The 19,321-nt window shown below is 44.5% G+C and overlaps 1 protein-coding gene across 2 annotated transcripts in view; it reads right to left on the reverse strand.

Annotated features, from left to right (window-relative positions):
* LOC132894658 (solute carrier family 2, facilitated glucose transporter member 4-like) overlaps positions 1–19,321 on the reverse strand; it is a 55,198-nt gene that overhangs the window by 7,593 nt on the left and 28,284 nt on the right. The window contains exons 5-8 of one of the 2 annotated variants that reach the window (XM_060934782.1): positions 18,776–18,891; positions 18,481–18,643; positions 4,720–4,907; positions 419–523 (exon numbers count right to left, since the gene is read on the reverse strand). In XM_060934782.1, coding sequence (XP_060790765.1) covers positions 419–523; positions 4,720–4,907; positions 18,481–18,643; positions 18,776–18,891 — 572 coding nt within the window. The remainder of the gene's footprint in view (positions 1–418; positions 524–4,719; positions 4,908–18,480; positions 18,644–18,775; positions 18,892–19,321) is intronic. The other variant, XM_060934791.1, reaches the window with a different exon arrangement.

Consider the following 19,321-nt stretch of genomic DNA (forward strand, 5'->3'; position numbering starts at 1 on the left):
TAAAATTAAAACACAAAAGGCTTTAAATATTTCACTTTACATGTAATGAATATAGAATATATGAAAGTTTACCTTTTTGAATTAAATTATGAAAAAAAGGAACTTTTTCATGGTATTCTAATTTTTTGAGATGCACTAGTATATCCGTGAGCTTCAATTTCAGCATCAACTTGTATCTGTTAGTGTGTAAATGTGGCTCTACATTTCATTTTGGGAATTTTTAAACTTCATAGTCCTAAGCAGGGTCTGAAAACTTATGGCAATCATTTTACTTGGTTACTTGTGTTTTAGATTACAGTACACCCAATGACATTAAAATGCTATGACCTTGTAAGGCACTGGACATTTTGCCCTCTTATCTTGTTTGCTCTTCGATAAGATGTTAAAGAGTAATGGGATCAGAATATTCTATTCATACCGAGACCACAGTGAAGGCACAGTTCACAACTCCAGCACCTATCGTGGCATAGACTGGGCTCTCCACTCCAGCCTTCTGGAATATGCTGGTTGAGTAGTAGAAAATCTGGAGATAAAAAAAAAAAAACATTTATGGTAGTATTTTCTTTTGTCATAGAGGTTGTAAATTGCTATCAGTAATAACCTCAACCATCAACATGGTTGAGATGTACAGTGTAGTTTAGCACACTTTTATCCTTATCAGTGCTTGGAAATATGATTATACAATAATATCATGAACACATGACAATAAAATTAGTTGAGATCACAGATGTCTCTTCTTAGAATAGCTTGAGCTTGTGTGTGTAAATGTACACCCCCCCCCCCCCCCCAAATGCCTCCGCCACCATAAGGTGCAGGAGGCATTATGTTTTCGGGTTGTCCGTGTGTCCCGAAACCTTGTGAACGCGATATCTCAAAGGCTAATGAAAGGAATTTCACCAAACTTTCACCATTTGTGCACTTTGGGACAAACATGGACTGATTAGATTTTGAGGCCAAGGTCACGGAGGTCAAATGTCTGTCTGAAAACCTTGTGAGCACTATCTCCAAGGCAGATGAAAGGAATTTCACCAAACTTTCACCATTTGTGCACTTTGGGACAAACATGGACTGATTAGATTTTGAGGCCAAGGTCACGGAGGTCAAATGTCTGTCTGAAAACCTTGTGAGCACTATCTCCAAGGCAGATGAAAGGAATTTCACCAAACTTTCACCATTTGTGCACTTTGGGACAAACATGGACTGATTAGATTTTGAGGCCAAGGTCACGGAGGTCAAATGTCTGTCTGAAAACCTTGTGAGCACTATCTCCAAGGCAGATGAAAGGAATTTCACCAAACTTTCACCATTTGTGCACTTTGGGACAAACATGGACTGATTAGATTTTGAGGCCAAGGTCACGGAGGTCAAATGTCTGTCTGAAAACCTTGTGAGCACTATCTCCAAGGCAGATGAAAGGAATTTCACCAAACTTTTACCATTTTGTGCATTTGGGGACAAAGAAAAACTGATTAGATTTTGAGATCCATCCATCCCCAAATGTCCATCTCCAAATCACAACTTAATAAGGCGTCTACCAGGCGGAGGCATCCCCATCGACGCCATTGGCGTAGAGTTCTATCTAGTTTTTTTTTCTAAGTTTACTGTACATCTTTTACATATTTCATGTTTATTACTGTTTGCACCACGGATAAGAGGGAAATGCTATTTCAATTCTCTGTATGTCCTGCACATATGGCATTATTGATAAAGTTGACTTGAACTTGAATATTTATAATGGCTTCAAATTCTGATTTAGAAACAGTTGATTAGATGCTAAAATTTTGCATTGGATCTTTCAAATCACAAAATCTTAACATTTTTGTACAGAATTTTTCTTTCTAGATATTTTTAACTGACAGTTTGTTAGCTATAGACTGTATTGTGATGCATACTATGTATTGTAGAAATGTCTTGACTTTTTTTTTTGCATATAACTAACATTGAAATCCTTTACTTTCAGAAAACAAATACATTTCACCAAAACAAAGTGGAAATATTTTAATTTTATTTTTAATCATGCCTAGGTTACCTTTCTAAGCTAAAGATGTCTAAAAACCTGGCAAGCGAAGTGACATTTTTATGCCTCCGCCACCGTAAGGTGCAGGAGGCATTATGTTTTCGGGTTGTCTGTCCGTGCATGCGTGTCCATCCCGAAACCTTGTGAACACGATATCTCAAAGGCTAATGAAAGGAATTTCACCAAATTTTCACCATTTGTGCGCTTTGGGACAAACATGAACTGATTAGATTTTGAGATCAAAAGGTCTAAGGTCAAGGTCACTGTGGTCAAATGTCATCTGTCCGAAAACCTTAACACAATATCTCCAAGGCTGATACAAGTACTTTTACCAGGTCAAGATTACTGTGAGGTCAAATGTCCATCCCCAAATCACAACTTAAGGCGTGTAGTCTACCGGGCGGAGGCATCCTCATCGACGCCATTGGTGTCGAGTTCTATCTAGTCTTATATACAGTGAATGTCAGGTGGAAAAAGGAAAAATGGTAAAAAGAAAGGGAGTAAAATAGAATAAAAATATGAAGTTGCATGAAGAGGTGCAATAGAAATGTACTATTGGAAATGTACTGTATATAATGCACTTTAGATAGATAGAATTGCATGAAGAGGTATAAGAGATGGGGGGGTGAGGGTGAAGTGATGAGGAGACCTAGTTGTCTGTTATTGTTCATTATTGTCCTGGTTAAGAGCCTGAATGGCCTGAGGTAAGAAGCTCCTCCTCATTCTCTCCAGGTTGGCCTTAAGGGAGCAAAAGCACTTCCCTGAACTCAGAGAAGAGTCCATGGTTGGAATGGCTGAGGTCCTTCATTATCTTCCTGGCTTTGGTCCGGTACCGCTTGGTGTAAATAGATTCCAGGTCAGGGAGCTCAGTGTGGATGATGTGCTTGGCTGATCACACCACTCTCTGGAGAGCCCATCTGTCCTGCTTGGTGGTGTTCCCAAACCAGGTGGAGATATTTCCTGTCAGGATGTTCTCAATGGTGCAGGAGTAAAAGTTCCTCAGCACCCTTGGTGGAAGACCAAAGTCTCTGAGACGTCTTAGATGGAACAGACGCTGATGTGGCAAGACCATGAGCAGTCTTGCGTGATGTGAACACCAAGATACCGAAAGCTATCCACTTTCTCCACTGGGGTCCCGTTGATGTTGAAGGGCTTGTAGTTCCTCCCCTGATTTAGTCCACCTTTGCTATTATGATTAACCTCCATTCTTCTGGGAAGGCTTTCCACTAGATTTTGAAATGTGACTGTGGGGATTTGTGCTCATTCAGCCACAAGAACATTTATTGAGGTCTGACACTGATGTTGGATGAGGAGGCCTAGGGTTCAGTCAACATTCTAGTTTCTTCCACACCAACCTTGGCAAACCATGCCTTTATGGATCTCGCTTGTGCACAAGGGCGTCGTCATGCCGAAACATGTTTGGGTTTCTTAGAGCCAGTGCAGGGAAAGTGTAATTCTACAGAATACATAGACATTCTATACAATAGTGTGTTTCCAACTTTGTGGCAACAGTTTGGGGAAGAACTGCCTAAGAGGTGCGATTTTTAAAAAGTTCTGGTCATGCATGTGCAGTAGGAATGAGAAGTAGCTCTTGTGAGTCAGTTTGCTGCATGACCTCATGCTTTCAACATCAGTACCTGTATTACTTGTGTTTTTGTGACCATGTACATGCATATTTACGATTTGTACAGTGCACAAGCATTTGCGATCGGCAAAGGAAACGCTTGCAATGCTACAGAAAGCCTAAGGCAGTGTAGTAATTAGCTGGGCAAAGTGTTTTGAGTAGCATGCGCACTTCAAGAGGGGCAGGATGTTACTGCAGGACAATGTTCCGCTCCTCTTGGTGCACAAATGCCACTCAAAATACCTCGCTGATGCATTTCCAGGGTCTCCATTGCTGATTCCTGGAGTTTGACACACAATTTAATGTTTGCTCCCTGAGCCGTAGTAAAATTGCAAGTGTCCAAGTGCACCTTGTCACAAAAACACATGTAACGCAAGTCTCAATGTTGACAGTGTGACCTCATGCTGCATATTGATTCGCGAGAGCTAATGCTTGTTCCTGCTGCACACACATGACCCTGCTGTGGTCCGTTCATTCACACCAGGAACAATCCCAGAACTTTTTGATTGCACTTTGTATGGGTGTGATTGTCAGGTGTCCCAAACCTTTCGCCGTGTAGTGCATGTCCATGCGTCGTAGAGAAATGCACACAAGTCGAATCAATTTATTTGTAGACAGCAAATCAGTAATCAGATACCAGCTTTTAAATCCCCACAGTGCACCTGTGCCTCAATCGAAAGGGAATCTTTAAATGCAGTTTTCTGTCTCTTTCGTTCTGAGGTAGTTGGACTTTAAAATGCTGTAAAGTTGCTTGAGGTTGAGGTACAAAAGATAAATATTTCACTTCACCTTGTAGTTTTCAGAACTATACATAGTAGAAAATGTTGAAAAGTTGCCCATGTCAAAGGGTTTCCCAGGCCGCCACCACACATTTTGTCATGTTGTCCACAAAGTAACTGATAACTCTACTAAAGGGAAGTATCAAATGTGAAATCATGGAAAGAGTATTTATTCAGGATTTCAATAGGCTAGCCACAGGAGTATGCATAAAATTTAAGAAAGTTAAAATAGTTCACTGTTAAGTCTCTGTCGTAACGAAAAGACATACTGTTCAGGAGCAGTTGTTCTCATTACTCACAGCATTGATTCCTGACAGCTGCTGGGAGAGCTGCAGCAGGATGGATATGATTATGGGCTGTCTATAGAGCGGAGAGCGGAAAAGCTCAGCAATAGACACCTTCCTCTCCATGTCCATCCTTCTTTTCTCCTCCTTCATCTCTGCCAGGTCATCACTCACATCCAGCCGTCCAGTCAGACGCCTCATGCCTGGTTAAAACATAGATAAGAACATACTTAGGACATCTTGCTAATGCCGCCAGGGACAAGGCAAAAACAAAACGCCTACAATGTAAAAATAAGCTGTGGCAGCGGGGGCGTGGCCAAGCAGCAGTCTTTGAATGGAGGGCGGGGTCAGGGAAGGTAAGTGGTCAAGTCATTCCATCTGCTGTCAATTAGTGTGTGTGTGTGTGTGTGTGTGTGTGTGTGTTATAGGGACGGAGCATAAATGGAGGGAGAGAGCAGAGAAAAGGGGCTCCCTCCTGACCACAATGCATGTGTGCGTGTTGAGTGAGTGAGTGCTGAAATAAGTAAAATAAAGTGTGTGTGTGTGTGTGTGACCAACAACTCTCACCTGCCGTGCTTCTGTGCTCCACCCACATCAGGAACTGCTACAGTGGTGCTGGAACCTGGGAGCACAGAAGGGAACCACCCCATGGAGTCCTCCCTATTCGAAGAGCTCATCCCTGGCCTCGTTACTGCCCAGCAGAACCAGCATCAAGCACTGATCGCCCTCCAGAAGGAACAAGAGCAATGCTTCGAAGCCTTGATGCTGGCCCAGCAGGAAGATCGCCAGGTGTTCCAGCACCTGCTCGCATCAGCAGGGGTGTCGACCACCGCAGCCGGCACCCTCACGAAGATGAGCCCACAGGACGATCCAGAAGCGTTCCTCACCCTCTTCGAGCAAGCAGCCGAGGCGTGGGGGTGGCCGCTGGAGCAGCGTGCGGCGCGCCTCCTCCCGCTCCTGACTGGTGAGGCGCAGCTCGCAGTGCAGCAGCTCCCTGCTGACAGCCGACTGGTGTATGCTGACCTGAGGAAAGCCATCCTGCAGCGGGTTGGCTGCTCCTCGGAACATCGCCAGCGCTTCTGGATGTTGGCATTGGAGGAGGTCGGCCGGCCATTTGCATTCGGCCAGCAACTCCGGGATGCCTGCCAGCGGTGGCTGAGGGCGGAAGACCGTGACGTCGAGGAGTTCATCGATCTGGTGGCACTGGAACAGTTTATCTCTCGACTTACAGAAGGAACGGTGGAATGGGTCCAGTGTCATCGCCTGGCGTCGCTGGAACGAGCCATCGAGCTGGTGGAGGACCACCTGGAGGCGGCTCTGACAGCAGGCAGATGAGGCATCTCTATCTCTCTCTCTCTCTCTCTCTCTCTCTCTCTCTCTCTCTCTCTCTCTCTCTCTCTGACCCCCCTGTCTCTCGTCCCTCTCCCCACCCAGTTCCCCTGCCGCGGAGGCGGTTGGCTCCTTCCCAGCTGGCCCATCACACCCGTGGTGTCCTTCCATCTCCCTTTTCCGTGTCTGTGTTGTCTCCTCCTCAGGTGAGTGACACCCATAACAGTGCAGAGGGAAAGCCTGGGCCAGGGTGCTGGCGCGGCGGGGAATCGGAGCATCTCCAGAGTCGGAGCTCCGCAAGGGAGGTGGAAGCTGTAATCCAGATCCCCAACGTGCCAGAAACCGCCCCCGATCGGGCCGGAATGTATCGCATACCGGTAAGTGTTCAAGGGGATGCATATCACGTTTTGGTGGATTCTGGTTGTAATCAGACCTCAATTCACCAATGCCTGGTGCAAGGTGAGGCATTGGGGAGAGCACAAGTGGTGAAAGTGGTGTGTGCGCGCGCGCACGGGGATGTTCCCTTAGTGTCTGTCCGTATTCTATTCCGGGGCCAAACGCATAGAATAAAGGCGGTGGTTAATCCTCGTCTCACCCACTCGTTGATTTTGGGTACTGATTGGCCAGGGTTTAAAAAGCTGATGGAATATTTAATACGTAGTGGGTCCTGCACTAATACAGCCCCAATTCCAAAAAAAGTTGGGACAAAGTACAAATTGTAAATAAAAACAGAATGCAATGATGTGGAAGTTTCAAAATTCCATATTTTATTCAGAATAGAAGATAGATGACATATCAAATGTTTAAACTGAGAAAATGTATCATTTAAAGAGAAAAATTGGGTGATTTTAAATTTCATGACAACACATCTCAAAGTTGGGACAAGGCCATGTTTACTGCTGTGAGACATCCCCTTTTCTCTTTACAACAGTCTGTAAACGTCTGGGGACTGAGGAGACAAGTTGCTCAAGTTTAAGGATAGGAATGTTAACCCATTCTTGTCTAATGTAGGATTCTAGTTGCTCAACTGTCTTGGGTCTTTTTTTGTCATATCTCTTCCGTTTTATGATGCACCAAATGTTTTCTATGGGTGAAAGATCTGGACTGCAGGCTGGCCAGTTCAGTACCCGGACCCTTCTTCTACGCAGCCATGATGCTGTAATTGATGCAGTATGTGGTTTGGCATTGTCATGTTGGAAAATGCAAGGTCTTCCCTGAAAGAGATGTCGTCTGGATGGGAGCATATGTTGCTCTAGAACCTGGATATACCTTTCAGCATTGATGGTGTCTTTCCAGATGTGTAAGCTGCCCATGCCACACGCACTAATGCAACCCCATACCATCAGAAGCCTGCATCTCTGAACTGAGCACTGATAACAACTTGGGTCGTCCTTCTCCTCTTTAGTCCGAATGACACTGTGTCCCTGATTTCCATAAAGAACTTCAAATTTTGATTCGTCTGACCACAGAACAGTTTTCCACTTTGCCACAGTCCATTTTAAATGAGCCTTGGCCCAGAGAAGACGTCTGCGCTTCTGGATCATGTTTAGATACGGCTTCTTCTTTGAACTATAGAGTTTTAGCTGGCAATGGCGGATGGCACAGTGAATTGTGTTCACAGATAATGTTCTCTGGAAATATTCCTGAGCCCATTATGTGACTTCCAATACAGAAGCATGCCTGTATGTGATGCAGTGCCGTCTAAGGGCCCGAAGATCACGGGCACCCAGTATGGTTTTCCAGCCTTGACCCTTACGCACAGAGATTCTTCCAGATTCTCTGAATCTTTTGATGATATTATGCACTGTAGATGATATGTTCAAACTCTTTGTAATTTACACTGTCGAACTCCTTTCTGATATTGCTCCACTATTTGTTGGCGCAGAATTAGGGGGATTGGTGATCCTCTTCCCATCTTTACTTCTGAGAGCCGCTGCCACTCCAAGATGCTCTTTTTATACCCAGTCATGTTAATGACCTATTGCCAGTTGACCTAATGAGTTGCAATTTGGTTCTCCAGCTGTTCCTTTTTTGTACCTTTTAACTTTTCCAGCCTCTTATTGTTCCTGTCCCAACTTTTTTGAGATGTTGCTATCATGAAATTTCAAATGAGCCAATGTTTGACATGAAATTTCAAAATGTCTCACTTTCGATATTTGATATGTTGTCTATGTTCTATTGTGAATACAATATCAGTTTTTGAGATTTGTAAATTATTGCATTCCGTTTTTATTTACAATTTGTACTTTGTCCCAACTTTTTTGGAATTGGGGTTGTAGGTCACGGGAAGATCCCAGTGTGGCATTGACTGGAGAAGCTGTCACAGGGCCATCTACGTCAACACAGTCAGAGTGAGGAGCAGCCCACTCCTCCTCCCTCTCTCGGGGATTCCCTTGGGGATTTCCCATTAGAGCAGTTGCAAGATGAGACTCTGCGGCATGTTTGACCAAGTGAGAGTAATCGGTGGTTAAACACTTTAGCCAAGCACGGCACCGACCTTCCCTCATTTTGCTATTATTAAAGATGGATTGTACCAAGTGACACAGGACGCTCAAACTAGTGAACAAATGACCCAATTGTTAATCCCAAAGAGCTGTAGGGAACTCGTGTTCCATGCGGCTCACTTTCATCCCATGGCTGGACTCTTGGGGTAAGATGAAACACTAGCCCGAATAATGGCCTAGTTCTATTGGCCAGGGATTCACAGGGATGTCCGTCGGTGGTGTGCAGCATGCCGTAAATGCCAATTAGTAAATCCCGCGGCCACTCCAAAAGTGCCATTGCGCCCTCTTCCTCTAATCGAGACCCCATTTGAGCTAATTGAGATGGATCTCATTGGGCCATTAGATTGGTCAGCACGGGGATATGGCTTTAGGGGCAATTCCATGTAAATGTCAACCTCACCATGCAAAAATAAAGCAACATGTAATACATCAAAACCACTCCCAGAGATATCACCTAGGTCTGTATTTTACAGATGTGAAGAAGTTGAACCAATTTGTAACCAACCTAATATGTCACTGTCAGTCTTTCTTTCTTATAATGTAAAACCCAAGCTAAAATCAACTTTGATCATGTACAATTCTATATTATTGCCACAAGCCACAGAAATGTATGCTAAAATCCACAAAACAGCAAAACAATAGCCATCCTAAATATTATTTAAGAACTTTGATAGTTTTAGCTGATATTTAGAGAGTTTTTCAAAGGGTTATGGTGGTTAAATTGCTGATTTTCTAAACATATGCCATGTCTATTTCAGATGCGTCACATCCATAACGGAATTTCGTCACATCCATAACGCTGACTTTTCCTTCCGAAACTCTGCATGAAATACAAAATATTTTAAACAAAGATTTTTTTTAATATTCACCTTGGACCCCTCTATCAAATGGATATCTCCATTTCGACATTAGGTTTACAATTCCACAGAGTTTGATAAAAATGTACAGTCACCCAAGAAAAGTGATACTTTTTCTGTCACATCCATAACGCATCTTTTATTGGCATTTTCTGGCATGCCCTAGATGTACTATGGGAATTGTTCTTGTTCTATCACTTCTCCAGTATGGTACAGCCTTAATATGCAACACCTGTTTAAATACTGGGAGACAATAAAACATGCACTGGGTCATTTGTTGCCATTTTGAGTTCAAGTGTCACGTCCATAACGCTGGAATTGCTCTTATTTTAGTTCTGATGGACTATGCAACGCGATATCCGGAAGCAGTGCCTCTCCGCAATATCTCAACACAGTATTGCGGAAGTGCTCTTCCACTTTATCTCCCGGGTCGGGATTCCGAAAGAAATCCTGAGAGACCAAGGCACTTCGTTTGTCATGCACACTGCGCGAACTGTATGAGTTATTGGGGATTAAGTCTATCCGCACCAGTGTCTATCACCCACAAACTGATGGCTTAGTAGAGCGATTTAACCAAACACTCAAGAACATAATCCGGAAATTCGTAAGTGAAGATGCGCGTAATTGGGATAAGTGGCTCAAGCCCCTGTTATTCGCAGTACGAGAGGTTTCTCCATTTGAATTATTATATGGGCGTAAGCCGCATGGCATTCTGGACGTGCTACAGGAAAATTGGGAGGAGGGACCTTCACCTAGCAAAAATGAAATCCAGTACGTTCTTGACCTGCGCGCAAAACTCCACACCCTCATGCACCTAACCCAGGAGAATTTGCGGCAGGCACAAGAACGTCAAATCCGGCTGTATGACAGGGGCATGCGCCTTAGAGAGTTCATGCCGGGAGACAGTGCTCGTATTGTTGCCCACGTCGAGCTCCAAATTAGTCGCCAAGTGACAAGGACCCTTTGAGGTCACACGGCGAGTCGGGGACGTTGACTATGAGGTGAGGCAAACCGATAGGGCCGGGGCATTAAAAATCTACCACCTCAACCTTTTAAAACACTGGAATGATGGGGTCCCCATGGCGTTGGCGTCGGTAGTCCCGGAGAAGGCAGAGGTGAAAAAGAGAACATCTCGGACCACTCCAGTCCCTTGTGGAGACCACCTCTCACCGGGCCAAGTTGCAAAAGGAATTTTCCAACATGTTCTCGCCCCTTCCTGGTTGTACCCACCTCACAGAACACTATATCGAAACGCCTCCGGGGGTGGTAGTGCGTAGCCGCCCTTACCGCTTGCCCGAACACAAGAAAAAGGTGGTTCGGGACGAACTCAAGGCAATGCTTGAAATGGGCATAATCGAGGAGTCCCACAGTGACTGGAGCAGCCCAGTGGTCCTGGTTCCCAAGACCGATGGGTTGGTCCGGTTCAGTGTGGACTATAGAAAGGTCAATGCAGTGTCTAAATTTGACGCATACCCAATGCCTCGCATTGACGAGTTGCTTGATCGGTTAGCGCTGCTTGCTTTTATTTGACACTGGATCTAACAGGGATATTGGCAGATCCCCTTGACTCCTCTATCCCGAGAGAAAACGGTGTTTTCCACACCGTTTGGTTTACACCAATTCGTCATGCTCCCTTTTGGGTTGTTTGGGGCGCCCGCTACATTCCAGTGGCTTATGGACAGGGTCCTCCGCCCTCACGCTGCCTACGCAGCCACCTATCTGATGATATAATAATCTACAGCAATGATTGGCTGCGGCACTTGGAACACCTGAGGGCCATTCTAAAGTCGCTGAGGCGAGCAGGCCTCACAGCTAACCCGAAAAAGTGTGCAATTGGGTGGGTGAAAGTACGGTATCTGGGGTTCCACTTGGGTCATGAGCAGATGTGTCCCCAAATTAACAAGACTGCAGTGATTGCGGCCTGCCCGAGGCCCAAGACCAAAAAGGAGGTGAGACGGTTCCTGGGGCTGGCTAGCTATTATCATAGGTTTCTACCTAATTATTCGGACGTCACCAGCCCGCTAACTGATCTCACTAAAAAGGGGGCTCCAGATCCAGTCCAGTGGACAGAGCAGTACCAACAGGCCTTCTCTGAGGTAAAAGCTGCACTGTGTGTGGGGGGGCACTTTTAGACTCCCCTGACTTCTCTCTCCCCTTTATTTTGCAGACTGATGCATCAGACAGAGGGCTGGGGGCCGTTTTGTCCCAGGAGGTGGAGGGTGAGGAGCGCCCCGTGCTGTACATCAGCCGGAAACAGTCGATGCAAGTACAGCACAATTGAGAAGGAGTGTCTTGCCATCAAGTGGGTGGTCCTCGCCCTCCGATACTACCTGCTGGGGCGCCCTTTCATTCTCTGTTCGTCTCTGCGAGCCTGCCACACAGATTTAATACTTGTCATTTTTAGGGCATACCTAACAACGTGTTTTCTTTCTCTCCCCCCCCCCCCCCCCCCCCCCCCCCATCTGTCCCTCTGAGTTACATGTTGATCCTGGGATTGAGATGCTGGCCTCTTCTGCCCCTCGGACCTGCTTGATCCATCCTGGTGCCCTGTGTCTGGTCGGAGTTTTATCGCCCCACTCCTGTGAAGGACGGCCCCATGAGGACAGTTGAGGGTTATCCTGTTAAAACTGTTAATATTATAGTCAGGCTGTCTGTTGTTGCCCAAATGAGGATGGGTTCCCTTTTGAGTCTGGTTCCTCTCGAGGTTTCTTCCTCATGTCGTCTGAGGGAGTTTTTCCTTGCCACCGTCGCCACAGGCTTGCTCATTGGGGATAGATTAGGGATAAAATTAGCTCATGTTTTAAGTCGTTCAAATTCTGTAAAGCTGCTTTGCGACAATGTTTATTGTTAAAAGCGCTGTACAAATAAACTTGATTTGATTTGTTCGGACCACGCGCCCCTTCAGTGGCTCCACCGCATGAAGGATGCCAATGCGCGGATCACCCGTTGGTATCTCCCCCTCCAGCCATTTAAGTTCGAGGTGATCCACAGGCCGGGGGCACAGATGGTGGTGGCAGACTTCCTGTCCCGTCGGGGGGGGGGGGGGGGTGGAGTCAGCATCAGGCCGGATGGCTCCCCGGCCTGAGTTGGGCGGTGGGGGTATGTGGCAGCAGGGGCATGGTCAAGCAGCAGTCTGTGAATGGAAGGCAGAGTCGGGGAAGGTAAGTGGCTAAGTCATTCCACCTGCTGTCAATTAGTGTGTGTGTTAAGGCATGAATGAACATGTTTTTTGTTTAAAGACGGCTATTGATGACTTCAAACATGACACTGCCAAATTGCATGTAGTATTTTTGGACTTTAGGGATGCCTTTGGTACTTTGCCTCATGAGGTGATGCTGAATTCACTGGAGGAAATACACCTGCCAAAGATGTACATTGACATCATAAAGGATGTATATAGGAATTCTTACCTACAAGTCATCTGTGGAAAACAACTCACACAGCCTGTAAATCTCGAAGTGGGGATTAAAACAGGTTGCCCATGGAGTGCAGTAAATTATCATTGCAATTAACCAGTGGCTAAAATGGCTGTGTACACATGCTCCTCCCCAAGTATTATCACCAAACCCAGTCCAGGGCTATGCTGACGATGTGGTCATTGCGTCCCGTGATGAGGGAGTAATTAAAAACATGCTGGCCTGCACCGACAGCTTCCTCACCTGGTCTGGCCTACAGGTAAAGCAAAGTAAATGTGCAGTCTTTTGGGAGAGGAGGAGTGGAGGCAACCGCTGGTATAGAGCCAAGACCGACCAGCCTCCTTCTTTGACCATCCTGGACCAGCCACTTAGTGTATGCCAGACATGAAACCTACAACTATCTGGGGCATAAAATTAACATTGCTGGGGACTGGAGTGAACAAGTGATTGATTATGGTACAGCAGTTTACAAGCAGACTGGATCTAATCGATTCTTCACCTCTTCCAGTAACTCTGAAGGTCCAGGCAATCAGAGACATAGCCTTTGCCAAAATACAACATCTATTTGCAAACGTCCATATCCCACAAAAAGATCTGCGCAGAATGGACAACAAAACTGCAAGTGGTGAGGAAATGGCTCTCTCTCAACACACACTCCACAAGATGCTTCATCTTTCAGAAAAAACAGGATGGAGGGCTTGGCGTTCCAAACTGCATGTGGGAATACACAGCTACAAGGCAGTCACACCTCATTTTAACATGCTGAACTGTGGTGATATTAGTGTGAGACAATTAGCAAGAACATCACTACTGCTGGACTTCAAAAAATGGAACATAACCCATGCAGACAGTGGGGAGGACAACTTTCTGGGCTTCAGAAGGAAGAACAGTGGTAAGCTGGATACTAGGGCACAGGGATTTGGCGTGTCATCAGACTGGCCTGACTTAAATGACTTGTGCTGGAGAACAGGCACTGAACTAAAATGGACCTCCCACCTTCAACCTGTAGAGGTCACCGATACACTGGTGGATGATCCATCAATCACGGTTCAAGCCAGGCTGCATTATAACATTACCTATCTCCTGCTGCCTAAAACATCAAGGCAAACCCTTCTGTCCATTCAAAGGGAGCGCAACATGGAGTATTGGTCCAGCCTGAAGCTCCAGGGAAAGCTGGCTAAACTCACCTGTGCAGACCACTCTGTATCACATGCCATATACAACAATAACTCTATCAGTGACAAGATCATCACCTTCTGTGTGAAGGCTCGCTTACAGGTTCTCCCCACCAAATACAATCTCTCTCTGTGGTTCCCCTCTATCCATTCCCCTTTCTGTATACTACACGACCATCCACAACATCTGGAGTCAGTAGCCCACATTATGAACAGTTGTCCATTATACAAAGGACTGTATACTGCCAGACATGACAGACCGGTGGACCTCATTGCCGCCCAGATCCCCCGTACTCTACAGGGACGGAGCATAAAAGGAGGGAGAGAGCAGAGAAAAGGGGCTCCCTCCCGACCACAACGCATGTGTGCATGTTGAGTGAATGAGTGCTGAGAAGCTGAAATAAGTAAAATAGTGTTTGTGTGAGACCAACAACTCTCGCCTGCCGTGCTTCTGTGCTCCACCCACATCAGGAACTGCTACATAATCATTTACTTACAGAATTCCATATACATTAGACTTGGCATTGTTGAGCTAGAAAGCAAACATTGACCTCAGTTGTTTAGAGATGGGTCAGTCATGTCACTAGCATGATGCTTAATAACTCGTACACTGCCATCTTCTACTTAAAAGGTTTCCTGGTTGTGAATTGTACATTACTAATTACTAATAGGGCGGCACGGTGGTGCAGTGGTTAGCACTGTCGCCTCACAGCAAGAAGGTTCCCGGTTCGAATCTCATGGCCAACTGGGGCTTTCCTGTGTGGAGTTTGCATGTCCTCCCTGCGTCTGCGTGTGCGCGCTCTGGTTTCCTCCACCATCCAAAGACATGTGGTTAGGTTAACTGGTGACTCTAAATTCTCCGTGTGTGTGAATGGTTGAGTGGAGAAAACCTCTATAATAATCCAGTAAAATGCAGTAGGAAACCATGACTGTAATTCTTCCCTAGAAACTTTGATGGCCGGAAGAAAAGCTGTCAGAGCACTGAAGTGACATGCCAGATATATAAATATACTAATTTCTAATGTTCTAATAATTATTAATTTCTACTGTTTTTGTAGAAACAAATTATTTGGTTTAGTTAAAAAAAAAAAAAGTAATCAAACAAAGCTGATCTTGGCATATATTTTAAATCCTCATACACTGAAAAAGCTTGGATCCATAAGCGGTTTAATACATAAAGATGGCTGTAGCAGATGTTTGTATAGATGGGGCAAAGTTTTCAAGAAGGTATTTATCATGGTAAATGAGGAGGTAATGCTGAAAATTTACAGGCAGTAATTAGGAAATGCTCTTAAAATCAATTCTACCCTCATTTTACAGTTTCTCCATGTGATTTTATATATATTTTGATACTTCAGAAACAGGGCAGCATGGTGGTGCAGTGGTTCTCGCGGTCATCTCGCAGCAAGAAGGTTCTGGGTTCAAACCTGCCAGCCGAGTGGGGCCTTTCTCTGTGGGGTGTGCATGTTCTGCCTGCCTGCATGGGTTTCCTCCAGGTGCTATAGTTTCCTCCCACAGTCCCATGAACATTAGATCAACTGGCTACACTAAATTGCCTACCGGTGTGAGTGTGAAAGCCCTGGGATAGATTGACCCAGGGTGTACCCCACGTTTTGCCCAAAGTCCGTTGGAATTGGCTCCAGCTCCCCCGTGACCCTGACAGATAAGTGGTATGATGAGTGGTAAGATGGTGGTATGATAAGTGGTATGATAAGTGGTAAGATGATGGATGGATATTACAATACATTACATTAACTGCAGTTACCCACTGTGTAACTACGTATTGGTCTTAACCAACCCAGGCTGTGTACTGTCTCGCCTGGGGTTAGCCGTTGGAGTTTTATTTTTCTTCGTTTAGTTGTACTTCGTCAGCTCATTTTGTATGGCTGAATTGTTTCCCTGGCTGTTTGCCAAGTGTTGGTACTTCAACAGAATATTACACTAGGTGCTATTCTGTTACTTATTCAGTTGGTACTAGAACTTTCTTGTCTAGAAGTTCAGCACTTCGTGTACCTGACTTTTGCACTTGTATGTTTCTCTGGATGAGTGTCTACTAAATGCCATGTAATGTAATATTAGAAACAAATTAGACATGATTTCACATTATAGTTCAGTAACTGAACTTCAGTTCAATCTCCATTGGTGAATACAAGTGAGAAATTGTATTTCTATTTTGCAATGGAAATACAAAAACAGAATTCTGAAATGTTAAAAATAAAACTTGGAAAGGTATCTCCTTTGATAAGACAACAGCCCAGATCATAAGACAAACTCAACAGAAAATTATTTTTGAAAAGGTTTGCCATCAACCTCTGAATCTCCATATTATATCTGAAGAAGGCTGTGTATGATGACAGGTTTTTGAACAAATGGAGATTTTTGTGTGTTTAAAAAAAAAAAAAAAAAATTATATATATATATATATATATATATATATATATATATATATATATATATATATATTAGTTAGTGCCTTGCAAAAGTATTCACCCCCCTTTGTGTGTGTCCTGTTTTGCTGCATTAGAAGCTGGAATTAAAATAGATTTTTGGGAGGTTAACACCATTTTGATTTACACAACATGCCTACCAATTTAAAGGTGCAAATTGTTTTATTGTGACACAAACAATTAATATGAAAAACACAAATCTGGAGTGTGCATAGGTATTCACCCCCTTTCATACGAAACCCCTAAATAAGAGCTGCTCCAACCAATTCACTTAATTAGTGGATTAAGATCCACCTGTGTGCAATCAAAGTGTCACGTGATGTCTGTATAAATCAACCTGTTCTGGAAGGACCCTGACTCTGCTACACTACTAAGCAAGCAACATGAAAACCAAGGAGCCTCCAAACAGGTCAGAGACAAAGTTGTGGAGAAGTATAGATCAGGGTTGGGTTATAAAAAAAATATCCCAAACTTTGAATATCCCAGGGAGCACCATTAAATCCATTCTAGCGAAATGGAAAGAATATGGCACCACTACAAACCTGACAAGAGAAGGCCACCCACCAAAACTCACAGACTGGGCAAGGAGGGCATTAATCAGAGATGCAACAAAGACACCAAAGATGATGACAAAGGAGCTGCAAAGATCCACAGTGGAGATGGGAGTATCTGTCCATAGGACCACTTTAAACCATACACTCCACAGAGAGGGGCTTTATGGAAGCATGGCCAGAAAAGTCATTGCTTAAGAAAACACATTTGGAGTTTACCCAACAGCATGTGGCAGACTCCCCAAACACATGGAAGAAGATTCTCTGGTTAAATGAGACTAAAATCGATCTTTTTTTTGGTCATCATGGGAAATGCCATATGTGGTGCAAACCCATCACCCTGAGAACACCATTCCTACAGTGAAGCATGGTGGTGGCAGCATCATGCTGTGGGGATATTTTTCATCTGCAGGGCCAGGAAAGCTGGTTAGGACTGAAGGAAAGATGGATGGCACTAAATGCAGGGCAATTCTGGAGGAAAACCTGTTTGAGTCGGCCAGAGGTTTGAGACTGGGATGAAGGTTCATGTTCCAGCAGGACAATGACCCTAAACATACTGCTAAAGCTACACTGGAGTGGTTTAAAGGGAAATATTTAAATGTCTTGGAATGGCCTAATCAAAGCCCAGACCGCAATCCAATTGAGAATCTGTGGCATAACTTGAAGATTGCTGTTCACCAACGCAACCCATTTAACTTGAAGTTGGAGAAGTTTTGCCTTGAGGAATGGGCAAAAATCCCAGTGGCTAGATGTGCTAAGCTAATAGAGACGTACCCCAAGAGACTTGAAGCTGTAACTGCAGCAAAAGGTGGTTCTACAAAGTATTGACTTTGTGGGGTGAATACCTATGTACACGCCAGATTTCTCTTTTTTCATCTTAATTGTTGTCTGTCACAATAAGAAAAACAACTTGCACCTTTAAATTGGTAGGTGTGTTTGTGTAAATCAAATGGTGCTAACCCCTCAAAAATCCATTTTAATTCCGGCTTGTAATGTGACAAAACAGGACAAACACCAAGGGGGATGAATACTTTTGCAAGACACTGTACATCCATAACCGCTTATGTGCAGGGTTGCAGGCAAGCTGGAGCCTATCCCAGCTGACTATGGGTGAGGGGCGGGGTACACCCTGGACAAGTCGCCAGGTCATCACAGGGCTGACACAGACAACCATTCACATTCACACCTACAGTCAATTTAGAGTCACCAGTTAACCTAACCTGCACGTCTTTGGACTGTGGGGGAAACCGGAGCACCCGGAGGAAACCCAGGCAGACACGGGGAGAACATGCAAACTCCACACAGAAAGGCCCTCGCCGGCCACGGGGCTCGAACCCAGGAACTTCTTGCTGTGAGGCGACAGTGCTAACCACTACACCACCGTGCTGTTTTACATGCGCGTGAAATATATTTTGCATTCAAACTGTACTTGATACAGCTCTTGAACACATGGAGACTTGTTTCACACTGTGTGATTTATTTGGAGTGTCACCTCACCGCTCTTGGCATGGTGCTCCTGACAGCGGACAATGTAAAGGAAGCGAGGACTTTCCGGACAGAATGGCAACAATGCCATCTGTAGGACTGTAGGGATCACTGTAATACCCAACAACAAAGGCCACAAGTCCTCACTGCCCAGCAATGTCTCCAGACCTAAAAGCTGCATAGAAACAAATCATTATAAAGATAAGAAACTACTTCCATATTGGTGTAAAGTTTTTATTAAAACTCTTACAGGTGTAAATAATGTGGAGTTTTGTGCTTCTGACAAGCAAATGATTATGGAGATTACCTGAGCAATGAGAATGCCAGTGACTATGGCTAACTGGTGTAGTGTGCCCAGAGCTCCTCTCAGACTGGTGGGTGATATTTCACCCACATACATGGGCACCAGCCCTGACGCCAGCCCTGATAACACATCAAACTGCTTAACATCAAACTTTTTTTTTTAATGATCATATTTATACCTATTGTACCACTGTACAGTTATTTATCCACATACCTTGCACACTGTCAATTTTTATGTTTCATGTTTGTTTTGGTTTTTTGTGTGTTTAACTGTACTTCTCTGCGTGCCTTTTAAATTGCCCCAGGGGACAAATAGTGTTTTGAATTGAATTGAATTCTAGTAAATTTTTCCATTTTTGAATCCAACAGCTTTCCAAAACTGATGTGTGTCAGAATGACCTAATTCTATTTTGCTCTGAAAGCAAGCATAAAACTATACGATACTGAATAAAGTTTGGTTCACACTTAAGTATATAAACCAGATTGAAACAGCTGACAATTGATTAAGCAACTGATAGTCAAGGCTGTTGTTTCTCTGCATTTGTTTTGA

This window comes from Neoarius graeffei, chromosome 1, assembly GCF_027579695.1.
Source record: "Neoarius graeffei isolate fNeoGra1 chromosome 1, fNeoGra1.pri, whole genome shotgun sequence".
Classification (NCBI taxonomy): Eukaryota; Metazoa; Chordata; class Actinopteri; order Siluriformes; family Ariidae; genus Neoarius; species Neoarius graeffei.